This window comes from Anser anser (assembly GCF_964211835.1).
Source record: "Anser anser genome assembly, chromosome: 1".
Lineage (NCBI taxonomy): Eukaryota > Metazoa > Chordata > Aves > Anseriformes > Anatidae > Anser > Anser anser.
In genome coordinates, this window is record NC_139720.1 from 10,457,930 (window position 1) to 10,471,059 (window position 13,130).

Consider the following 13,130-nt stretch of genomic DNA (forward strand, 5'->3'; position numbering starts at 1 on the left):
CACTGCAAAAATGTTGATCTGTGTTATAAAAGGAAAACTCTCTGTCCAGATTTATCCTCTTAAATATTGAACCCTTTTTTACAGCTTCTATTTTTATATTTTTAATTATTATATTATGACCTGGATTATTAATACTTACCATGTGCTTTAGGTATCTACCATCCATCTAGATATCGTGATGACAATTTTAAATACTGGACTATTAATACATACAAACAGTTGAGGTGCTATGTACCCTTCTGGAGAAGATTAGTCACAAACTGGGCACCATTTCTGACCTATTCAAACTCTGAAAACAGATTTCAACAGCACTTATGCAGTGCACAGGACAAATGCTTATCTCCTTTGGAAGGTTTTATTTTATTCACTGAACACAGATGGGTGCATGTGGAACACTGGGATTCTCTTCGTAGTAAAAAGTCATCTGCATTTAAAAGGGAAAGAATTTCTGTACGCTAGGGAGGTAGAATTGGACATTTGTCTGTCACAGCCATTGATGGAATGCATACAGCCCACTTTTCAGAAGAAAATTTGAGAATTATAGTTTGATAAATTTACATTATTTACAGGCAAAGTGCTAGCAGTTTCCAAAAGCAAAGGAGGTTTTTTTTTATGAAAATATGGATTTTATCAATAAACATAGTTTCTCTGTTTCCTTTTAGTTTTAATTATTTTAAGAACCAACAGTAGAAATGCTAATATATACCTGAAAAGCCTTTTGAAAAGGGAATATTTCAAACTGTTATTTCATCATATTGTTTTGAAATATCAAAATATTTATTTTTTTTCACACAATATATTTGAGACGCAATACTTTGCAATTTATCAATAATTGCTTTTATTCTCACTTTTATATGAGAAGATATAAGCTATCACTATCTCTATTTACCAGCAGGTTCTATCTAGACATTTTCAGAATACTTTTTAACCAACAGCAATTGTCTAAAGACAGAATTTCAAGATGATTTGAAGATAACAATAGATGCTCAGTACGTTAGCTGATGCACTTTGCTAGTGTTCTTGTAGATATACTGAATAGTCAATGTAAAGAGCTGTATTTCAATTTTAGGAGACACAGTCACTTGGTTAATCTAGAATTCACAAAAGTTATTAACTTTTATGATTAATAGTCTTAATTCTTTGGAGCATGCAGACCTATGTCTCTAAAACTTTTAGTTCTAAACCAGGATCAGTGGTAGTGTGCTTGTATCTAGTAAACCAGTGATGCTGGAGACAGACATAGGTACTTGTACTGCATGCACTGTAACTTCACAGGACTTTCTAGACTGTACCAAAAAGTCTAGGATTAAACTTCAAAGGATCAAGTCGAAACAGATTGCTAACTTAACTGATTATTTAAATTCATTGGTATCATCTGAAAACTTCCACATTCCTCTTTGTTATTACTTTTTGTTGATCTTGCACTGCTTTGGATTTGGGGATTTATTTAATTTTTTGGTCAGATTGCCTTTGTCCTCCTCCTTTTAGAATAAAACTACTGAACTCACTTCCCCTCTCACCTTCTTTAAATTCTCATAGTTACTATGGAAACAGCTATTAAAATGGGAGTGGCAGTAATTAATAACATCTGCAAGTGCAATATGAACTCTACAATATAATTAATCCCAGCATTCAGAGTGGATTGTACAGAGCTGCCCTTTTTGCTTTGCATAGAGCCACAGACTCTACAGAGCCAATTATAACACAGGAGCTTAACATTGCCATACTGATATATTATGGCTTGTAAAATAGTGTGGGCAATAGAAGGGGTATCAACCCATATAAATAACTGACATCATTATTTCTTAGTTTAATGGGGTATGATTCTGGAAAGAATTAGACTTGCAGGGATATCAAGGGCACATACAAGAATTTTACTTTACATTTTCAGACAACATAAAAAAACTCACTGCTAAAATGACAGCAGAAGCTTAAATGTAACTTTTAAATCAATCCCTTAATTTTAGTTGTAGACTGGGGTTGACTAGATGTGCAAGTTTACCTACAGTTTCTTTTATCTTTTGCCTTTTCACTTTAAAACTGAATTGGATTTTTTAAGAACTTCCAATTAAAGATTGTAAATAAATCATTAAAAAGGATGAGAGAACCTCTCTGCTCTCAGGCTTAGGAATATTATAAATATTTATTTATTATTTTATTATTTCTTAAGGGTACTTGGCATAACATCTCCAATCTATCCCACCAGCAACTCTCATTAGGAACTATGTGTACTTACGTAGTACAAGTGGTGCAAGTTTACCTTAAACTGGTCTTGCAGTTAGTGTAAAATGTGTGGCAGACACTATTATCAGACTGAGGTATGTTGCATTGGAAACAGCAGTAAATGAGTCCTGCCCTCACCCTCAGCACAAGTAGTGAGCCTTGTGCTCCGAAACCCAAAGCAACATGGACCCCGTTATCTGAGCTCCTAATCTCTATTTAGTGACAAAGCATATTAGATTGTGCCCGCTCCCAGATAACAGGGCCACCTGGCCTCTCATCAATCACAGCATAGTCATGGCAAAGTCATGGCAGTCTCTCCTGACATACTCAAAGACTTGCTGAATATATGTGTTTGTGTGTGTGTGTGTGTGTGTGTTTTTAACCCTTTTAAGACTTCTAATTTGTAATTTTTTTTTTTATTAAAATGAAGAGAAATTTGCACAACAGTATGGGTAGTCCAAACCTCTATCAGCATTCCCCTTCCACTTCTTTATTATTCTTCTCACTTACCCGTATCTCTTCCACTTAATCACTATTTTCCTTCCTTTTAATATCTCATCTTCCTATTGTTTTTTCCCTTCTCATTTTCTTCTGTTTCCTTGTTTCACTCTACTTCTCCCCACTTCACTCTTTCCTTTTTTTTTGTCTTCCTTTTAAAATATATGAATTTACTGTTTTGTCTTTATTTCCACATACATACCTTTCCTTCACAATTTATACTTTCCTGTTTTTAACTCTTACTTTTTCACTATTATCTTCCATTCCCACTTTTTTTTTTTCCATTTCTTCCCTGCCTCATATGGCTTCTGAATTATTTTTGTATCGTTAATATTTTATAAACTGGATCAAGCAGGAGACTGATACCATCTCAAACCACCTGTTTTAAGATGAGATGTATCATTCACTGGAGGTGCTTGTCAATGTGCTTGTCGACTACAAATGGAGCTGAGACCCCTAGTTTTGACTAGCTGTTAAACTCAAAAACATCAAAAGGTTGGTCCACACTGAATGTGAGCATCACTCTGTAAAAGGTTCTTGGAGGCAATTGTCTGAGAAATGCCGTTCTTTGTTCGTACACAATTTCTTGTCCAAAGATACCCATGCTCATGTGCTCTCAGGCTGTCATTCTCAGCTTTGAGCACAAATCACTTAAGAGTTATTTAACTAAAAGCACAGTACTTACTGTTGTTAATTATTGGATAAGACAAAAGAAACTTTTCTTCCTTGTAGGAGGTCCATTCTGTAACCAAGTGCAGAATATGAACAGTGAAAACTATGATGCGAAAAGCAGGGAATCAGATACAACTTTCCTACTAAGACTTGGCTCTCATTTTTGACTTCCAAAAGCTGCATCTGTTCTTGGACTGCATGAGAGCACATCACTGAGGGCAAGTTTGGTCCACCTGGTTGTCAGAGCTGTGGAGAAATTACTATAAAAACAAACAAAAAAACAAACAAACAAATAAATAAATAAATGAAATGAATGGGTTCCAGGTGTTCTCCCAGATTTCTGGAGATTGATTTCAATTGTTTTCTCTGTCACAGGCTCCTTATAAGACTTTTTGCCTAGGACTTAAATCTTCCATAATATTGTGTTACATCGGCTTGAATTTTCTCCTTAACTCAGCATCTTGTAGAAGCACACAATTGTAAAAACCAATAGTAGTGTTCGGTTAAGTATTTGCAATTGGTAGAAAATAGCCATGTACAAATGTACAGCAAGGTTGTGTTTAATACAATTACTTGCAATTTAGAAAAACATTTAAAATGAAAGCTCATGATTTAACATTTATGAAATGACAGTGTATCCCTATTTCTGCTATTACATTAAACAGATTAGTTACAAATGAAAGACGAGTATACAGTACAAGGACATTTGCCAGGAAAGCCAGTCTAAGTGTTCTGCAGGACATGATGAACAGTTTTCTTTTGCAGGAATATTGCTAGTTATAATCTCAGCAATAACTTCAGAATGGAGCTTTCATAACCACCTGGTTAATTAGGTTACAGAGGTTAACCAGCTATGAGACACTGAGGTGGATTCACAGCATTTGGCTGAAAGTGGCTTGGTATGATTATTCTGATTGCCACCTCAGGGGACAGCTGTCCTACCCTCACTCCAAAGGGACAATGTACCCTTTTTTATTCCTATGAAGTTGCAAGATCCCAGATTTCAGGACAGTAGCATTCTTACATGTAGAAAACCTGCTGGAATAAAGATGACACTCACAGGGCGAAAACTTGGTTGTGAGTAAATTCGGGAGAGACTGGTCTGCTTTTGGAGGTGAAAGAATAAATGCATATATATATATATATTAAACAAACAAATGAGCAAACAAACAAACAAATAACTAAAAAAAAAAAGTATCAGCCTAAAGACAATGGAAAGAACAGAATAAACTAAGTTAAAATAAATGAGGGGCAGGGAGGAAGATAGACAAGGTTGTACAAAAATATTGTGTCACTCAATCACTTCCTTATACAAGGCATATATGTTACTTGTATAAGACTGTTCTTAGAAGTTATATTTCTTTACAAGCTCAGAACATACCATGCTTTAACATTTATAATTGAGGGTTTCCTCCAACAAGACTGGTTTTCTGTGAATAGTGTCACAACATCAGTATGAGATTTACAACGAGCATTTCTACATTACACAGTGAAATACCGTACAGTGATGCTTGAACAAAAAATTCATTTTTCCTTCCAGACTCGAAGGCATTATAACATCAGGATGAACAGGTCAAAATCAAACTGCTATCTCCACATAGTACTGCAGTTCCTCGTGTAGATGTACTAGGATCAATGACAATTGAATGAATTTTATGTTATGCTTCCTCCTTAAACGGATGATGTTTTACATGCCTGGCACATTGCTTTAAGATAGTTTTCTTCAGTATTCAGAAAGAGAATATTTCTGATGGTGGGCTACAAGTTTCAATACTAAGCTATCCCAAACTATCCCTTGTTGCTATTTTAACAGCAATGTCAAGTAAATAAATAAATAAAACAAAAACAAACAAAAAAACATAACAAACAAAAACAAAGAAAACACACACAAAAAAAAAAAATTTCACAATGTGAAAATGCATGTGATCCTGCTCTTGTGACTAGAATGAGGATGAACATATTCTGCAGATCTGAAAATAATCTCACAACAATAACAAGATAGGGAAAGTTTTACTACTAAATTCAACAAACTTACTTAAGCATGATTAAAATCAAGGGTGAGAACAAAATAACATTGAGAACAAAACAGTATTGACTACCTTGCAACTTGATGTAGCTCACAGTTTTTCTAATACAAAATGCTATCCAATTCAAGTATAGAAAACAATTCTGCTCACTTGCAATGATCCTGCCTTTCCATCTGGTGCAGATTTACATAGGAGGTTTCTTTCCTGAAATTACAATTTATGATCAGGCAGCCTGCACTGTCTTCTCAGCCCTGCACAACCAAACAATAAGAATTATTCAGCAAGATTGCCCCTTCCTGCCCTGTATAACATGCACACATAAAGACTTGCCAGGAATAAAATGGTATTCTGGCATTTCTGTGGCATTGATTAAGACCCTCTCATCATTTTTAAAGTATTTTAGGAAGCACATCTTGGATGAACTGAGTGAGACCTAGGGTCCCATCTAGCAAAGTACCTGTCCCAACCACAGTTGTGAAGTGCATTTACAACACTGCTCATGGAGAATAACAGCCACTACTGATTGGTTGATCTAAATAAGAAATTAAAACAAATAAATAAATAAATAAATAAATAAATAAATAAAGGACACTTGGTCATTGTGTGCTATCTATTCACAAAAGTGCTATAACCACTATATATGTTAAGTTAAACACCACCTTTTTCCCAAAGTTTCATTACAACACTGATTAGTAAAATGCTGAATCTGGTTCTAACATAAAATCTGTTTCTTAAAAAAATTGTTAACAGACAGAAGGCCTGCTTCTTTTGTCTTATGCTGGATTTATGACAGTGTAAATCATTTATGAAAATGTAAACAATAGATCCAGAAACTGAAATTAAAGACAAAATCTTAATCATAATTTAATTTTTGTTACTGTTATACTGAACTGAAAAGAAGACTGACGCAAAATGAATTTTGTATTTTTGCAATAGGAATTTTTATTTCTGACATATGGACAACCAAGGTCAATTCAAAGATTCCCAGTAATTTCAGTAGGTGCAAAGCAACCTTTTTCTAAGATCCCTGTCATTATATTAATCCCGGTCATCCCTATGTGCCTTCAAAGAAAGGTCTCGGTCAGATATGACAGGTAATAAATTTAAAATGAGATGAAGTAAGAACGAAGAAAGATTTAATTTTGTGGTTTTTCATTCAAGTCCATATTTAAGTTCTTAAAAAAAAAAAAAAAGACTTGTCAGCCATAATAGATCTTTAGGAACCTCAACACAGATGAATTCTGAGAATAATTGCAGTGCAACATTATTGTGAAGTAGAAACCACATGTTTAAATATTGCTTGAAACGTGTCAGCATATGGAAATAGTCTAATCATCAAATTTTAAGAAATTGATCACTTAGGATATTTTAAAGGCTTTTAGAAGTTTCATGATGAAATTATTATTATTTTTTTTCCCCTGGATTATGGAAGTATGAAGAAATACTAAGAACCTTAATTCTGCTAGTATTATGTATTAAGTCAATCACACCTTCCTGTCAAAGCTTGAGGGAATTGATTTGAGCACAATCCATGCACTTATATCCACGCGTTTTTAGGATGAAGTCAACATTTCTAAACATTCTGCATCTTTATTAAATACCTGGCAGATAAATGCATTTTAAGCATTTTAATTATAATGTGGAACAAAAGGGTGAGAAAATAGTAAATAATATATTACTCTTGGAGCACTTCTTTTTTCTTGTACTTCAGCATTGGCTGCCTGATTTTCAGACTCAAATAAAGGCAAAAATTCAAAAGCCAGCTTCAAGCCTCACTTAATTTTGAAGGAAAACTGTCATTTGACTCCAGCTTTTCTCAAAACTGGGCTCCAGTCCAAGCTTGCTTGTAAATCCTGTAAAGCTTGCAGGCTGAACTTGAGTTGTGTATCACAGATCTGTCTTCCCATGAATGCCACAGAGGTAGCCCTTGCTCAGCTACATGTTCCAGCTCTGGCTGCTCCTCATACCTCAGCTAACTCATTTGGAGTTGGTCTGGATATTTCTCCTCCATGTTGCAACTGCACATAGACACCCTTTCTCTTCTTCTTCATCCCTGAGTTTCAGTGAGCTCCCCTGAGGCATTCACTTGCACCTAAGTGGAGTTCATTGCAGGGTTAGCACCTTGCAGGGAGTCTTGTTATACAGTCGCAAATAGCACAGTAGATTTGATGCCTCAAATACTGATATATTAAAAATAGCTCTATTTTCCCTAGCACTGCATCTTTTCCACATTTGATCTATCATTACAATGTATTAGTACTGCTGAAACAGACACAATGCAGACCTTACTGTGCTACTTGGGGTGCCAACCCACCCATGCATTGCACTGTTGCATTGCTAGCCACGTGTTATTGTTAGAATTGTGAGTGAGTTGCAATAATTATTGCTTTAAGTAGCTCTGCAAGTGATGGATGCAGCAACACAAGTGGGCTTATACAAAATTATACCAGTGATGAAAAAAAATATTCCTGTGTAACCCTATGCATGTATGTTTATTATGTTATCGTTCTTTGATATTTGTCTCCTGTACTTTATGTTGAAACAGTATGCCTGAGTGAGAGTGGCTTTCCCATGTGGTCTTGCACAGCCATTTGCACCCTCTCAGCCCTGACCAAGTGTGCACCCTTTTCTGCACGCCCACTTAAGCGCAGGGACTACAGAGCACCTCTTTCCCAGCTCAGTGACCATGGCTTGGTGAGCAGCGTATGGGCTGATGGGGGAAGCTCAGCTGCAAATTGAACATGAGCACTTTCCTGTCGAGCACAGATGATGTGGGTGAATGCTGTATCCTTCAGTTAGGGAAGGGGCCATTTGGGGCATTTCCACCCCTTCTTCTGATCGGCTGAGGCTGGAGTGTTAATTCATCACTGAGTAGACTGTAGGTGTTTGGGGGCCTAACTAAGAGAATAATGTCTAAGTTGGGGTCCCAACAGAGTTCAGGCATTAACTCATGCTGACCTTGAGAATCCTAGCAAGGAGCAGAAACCATGTTTTTTGGGCAATATTCATATCCAGAACTGAATTGATGCCTTTTATATACTAGCTAATGCTAGCCTTAAGCAATGTGGGGCCCCAAGAGTGAGGAGATGCCTCAAATTACACTCATAGAAGTAAATTTGCCATTGTCTTGTATAACCTGAACTACTCCACATTTCAAGCCTCTTTCCCCTGTGCATTTCTCCAGTCATTTACTCCACTCGCCAAAGACTTTCCCCCACCCTGGATCTCCTCTCAATACATCCTATGTGAAGCGGTACCTACCTCTGTGCCACATAAACCACCACATGCCCGTGGCTCTACAGGTGCCCGCTGCACTTGGGAACAGAGGCTATCAGTGCCTCTACACCCCGCTGGAAAGCAGAGGTGCTCAGCTGGGCAGCTGTGTCTGTGTCTGAAGCGTTGCCATGTATAGTGCAAAGCTGTAAGGCGTGTAAAGACATATAAAGCTGGACTATAGATATTCTTCAGACTGTTTTGAGTTTGTAGGTGGCAGTACTGTTTTAGAAATTGCTATTTTGGACTTGCATCCAAACCCTAAATCCTACGTACCTACAGGTAGGTGGATAGGTGAAGACAACTGGGAGCTCTTCCCACCAGCTCTAAAGTGCCAGCTCCAATCCAGAAACAAAGTAGATGAGTGACTGTATGGTTTACAGATTGCAACTGAAATATCGTGCTGGCCTGGAGCCTGGGCACTGCGAACACTCAATTCTCCGTTCGTGGATGGCAGCTTTAGTACTTCTGCCAGTTTTAAACTAGAGATAAGCACTTTTCTGTTTTATGGAGATTGTTGTGAATTAAAACATTCGAGATTTTGCTACCCTGAGATACAATGGATGTGAAAACAACACGAATACCGGGTCTGCTCTTTCATTTCCACCTGTTGAACTAATTACCAAAAGTGCAAAAAGAAAGAAGACTGTAACAAAAATCAAAACGGTCACCGAACTTTCAATTGCTTTACTAAAAGAAATATTTCCCCGGGTTTCTCCATTTACACGGAGTGTGTAGAGTTGCCACAGAGACTGGTGTACCCAAGCACGGGTGAAATAAAGGAGGGCAGAGGAAACCGGTGCTATGAAAACTGTCAGAGGGCTCTGGAGATAAAACTGCTCGGTGAGAGGTGCGCCGGGGGGGGGACCCGCTCCCGGGGGTGCTGCGGGGACGCGCCGGGGCCAGGACCTCCCGGAGGCTCCTCGGAGCGCTCCCACTGCCATACGGGGAAAAAAGAGGCTCTTATATACGTACAGACACATATATACATCCCCATATAGACGAGCACACCCCGGCTGGGCGTGCTGCGGGGCTGCGCGCGGCCAATGCTCTAGCCGGAGGAGGGGAGAGGGGATTAAAATAAGGCACGAAGCGGTTTTAAAAATAGCCTGGGGGAGGTGCGGCACGCAGCCCCGGCCCGGCCTGGAGTTCCTCGGCTGCCTTGCAAGGAGCGCGGCCCCCCCAGGGCCCGCCGCCCGCCCCCGCTCCCCCGCGGCCGGCAGCGAAGGCAGGAGCCGGGAGGAAGCCGCCCGCCGCCAACTCTTTCCCCGTTTTTCCTCCTCTCCCTTCTCCGGGAGCCCCCACCCCGCCTTCCCCCTCCTCTCCTCCTCCTCCTTCTGCTGCTGCTGCTCTGCGATCGGGGATAAATCAGGGCCGGGCACAGGCGCGCACGCAGGGAGCGAGCGGGGCTCCGTTACAAAAGTAGCCCTGATGGCGGCGGATCAGAGGAAGCTGGAGCTGCTGCTGGAGTAGCGGAGAGTAGAGTATCTCCCTCTCTCGCTCCTCTATTTCTCCTCTTCCCCCTCTCCACCCACAGATCTCCATCGTTTCTCCTCCTCCTTTCCCACCCGCTTCTTCTGCGCCTCCTGCCAGGGGGCGGGGGGGGTAGGGGGGGGGGGGAGCGGAGGAGGCTTTAAAAAACAACAGCCCCCCCACGCCGCACGCACAATAATTGAATTTATTATTACTACCGTCTCGCCGACTTGGGGAAAAGGAGGAGGAGGAGGTTGGGGAGTGTGTGTGGGGGGGATCGATCTTCGATCAGGAAGATGGCTGCTGGCTGGCTGCTGGTCTTTAGCCTGACACTTTTCCAGTCCCTGGTGATGAACCACTCCTCGGAGGGACCCTTCCCTTCGCCCACCACGTAAGTCCCCGACGGGTGGGCGAGAGGGGCGAGAGGGGCGAGGGGCAGCGGCTGGGGCTCCCCGGGAGCCGGGGGAGAGCGCGGCTGGGGCGAGAGCACAAAAGGCGCTCCCCGGGCAATAAAAGTAAGTGTGGCTGGGGAGCGGCGGAGGGGTGAAACGGGGAGGTTTCGGCTGCCGTGGCATGGGCAAGAGGGGCCGAAAGGAGGGGACGGTGCCCCGGCGAGAGCGGATCCCCCGAGCCCCCCTCCCGGTGCGCATGGCCCCGGCGGCGAGCTGCGCCCGCAGGAAAGTTTCCACTCCCGGGCAGCTCGCTCCTCTCCTCCCGAAAGGGCTTATTTCTGGCAGGAATATCGGAAAAAAATAATAATAACAATAGCCATCACTTGAGCGATTTCATTCACGTTAGAGGCAGGGAGGGGTTTTCGTGCTGTCCTGAGTCAGGACGGCGGTGCCCGAGGTGTGGGCGCAGGCGAAGCTCGCTCCCAGCGGGATGGGTGCCAGGGCGCACCGCGACTATTTTGACAGCTCCGGGGTTTGTTTTATCTATGTGTTTGTTCGGGTGCTTTCGTGTGTGCGCACGCATGTGCAAAAGGCGAGCTTTTTTAGCGAGCTGAAAGCAAGTAAAGAAGTGTTTTCCTACGCGTCCTCGAGCGTCGGCCTTACAAGGGGTTGCTTGCTAAAAATCACCTTGGAGAGAGCCGGTGGGTACTCGGGGCAGGCGGCTTTGTTTCCGCATGGCTGTGAGATAGAAATCTTTAAGCCACCGCATACACACCAGCGTGAAACAGTTGCCCAGAGCAGTGCAAGGATCACGCAAGGAGGGCGAGCAGTAAAAGAAAGGGCAAAAATTAATCCAATGCATCATATTTGAGATTCGGTACAGACTGAATATATAAATATATACAAACACTATGGACTAATGACCGTGTTTTCTTCCTTTCCCCCTTTCTTTCTCCCCTTATTTATTTATTTATTTTTAAGCACTTAGTCCCTGAATCTGGGTTAAAGCTATCAGTAGGTAACTTTTAAGTGGATGACTCACTTTAATGCATTTTACCTAAGAAAAATAGTGCTGATGATACTCTTCCCTATTGTTTAACACTGGGTGGAATTTATTGCCCTCGTTCATTCTGTGCAGAAGGATGAGTTTACAGCAATTACCAGCAATGCATTTTCACCAATTAGTACTGCTGGTAGGTTGTTATAATTGGATTCAGTTCTGAGTATCGGTTCCATTATGAAAGACTCAAAGAGATGCTCCTCACACTGTTAAATGAAAAAAAAAGGAATACAAAGATAAGTGTAAAATAACCACTTAATATCTTCTAAGTTGAATGCATATTGCCTCTCATTGAAAGGAAAATTATCTTTAAAAAAAATTCTTGTGTTGCAGTTTTAAAGGCGTACCATGTAAAAGCAAGAGTGACAAAATACAAAGCTTGGGCTTTTTAAATCAGTGCTTTCCTTGTGCTTTAGCTCCTGTGTTTAACTGTTTCTTTTTGAACTGATGAACTATATCATACACAACTAATCACACTTTATCTTCTACTTAGATTTACTTAATTTTAAGAGAGAGAAATATGGAACCTAGGGAAGTAAAAAGAAGACTGTATTAAAAGGTCGTATAATTTCGAATAGAAGTCTAGATCACTTTTTAGTATAACGTTACATGATATTTCTTTAAAATTATTTTCACTTCTGTCCATGTTTGCCACTTCCCTTAGAATTTACCTTTACTGCCACTCATGATAACAGAAATTGTTAACAGGGAAACATACTATATAATGGAACTTTAATTATAAGCTATACCTATGAATAAGTAACTCAGAATATGGACAATAGCATTTCCATGTCCTTCACAATCTACTTACTGTTAACTTTCTTTTTTTCTCATTATTATTCCATTGAAATGTTGCAGAAATGATCTGCAGTGCTTGTCCATCCTTCATTGTAACGTTTCTCCTTTGAAATTAAATCCACGTGCAAATAGGGCTTGGCTTGTTTAGGAGACAGCACAACAGGTCGATGGAGGGAGAGCTGCTTTGCAAAATGTAATGATGTAACAGGTGAAAGAGAAAATTTTTGGAATCTCTTTTAAGACTTCTCAGTTAGTGGTGTTTTGTTTCCTGCTACAGATTACAAATGGAGAAGAACAAAGAGATGTGGCAGAAATAGGAATGCTCTTAATTTGAAATATTTTATATTCTAAGAATATTGAAAATAGGAGAAAAAAAAAACAGAAGAGAATGAAGGAAAGAAAATATATTTATAATTGAAGAACTGAAGATTAGCTGACACTGTGTTCTGAGTGACCTGCCTTTTCCCATTATTTTCAGTCTATTTTTCTTTTTGTTGAAAAGTTGCTCTGAGGAAACAGCTTTGCCCAGCTGTTGTATGAAAAATGTGCATATTCAAGGCTGTATAGTTTGTGATCTCATCAGCAACTCATTACCGTACAATCACTTTTCCTTCAGTCATCTGTTCCTTCTGCATCAGTAAATATTTTTAACATGTGCTTTTACTGAAACATTCGTAAGTGTTTATCACCAATACAGCAGTGCACAAGTATGAC

The 13,130-nt window shown here is 40.0% G+C and overlaps 1 protein-coding gene across 10 annotated transcripts in view; it reads left to right on the top strand.

Moving 5' to 3' along the window:
- Positions 1-9,452: 9,452 nt before the first annotated feature.
- The window catches only part of CACNA2D1 (calcium voltage-gated channel auxiliary subunit alpha2delta 1), a 415,542-nt gene continuing 411,864 nt past the window's right edge, over positions 9,453-13,130 (top strand). For 2 of the 10 annotated variants that reach the window (XR_014578635.1, XM_083821362.1), the window contains exon 1: positions 9,461-10,557. Coding sequence is in view for 8 of the 10 variants with exons in the window: in XM_083821362.1 (XP_083677488.1) it covers positions 10,463-10,557 (95 nt within the window). In the remaining 2 variants the exon portion in view is untranslated. Of the gene's footprint in view, positions 10,558-10,582; positions 11,260-13,130 lie in introns of those variants that run through there. The other 8 variants (XM_083821352.1, XM_083821356.1, XM_083821360.1 and 5 more) reach the window with 7 other exon arrangements.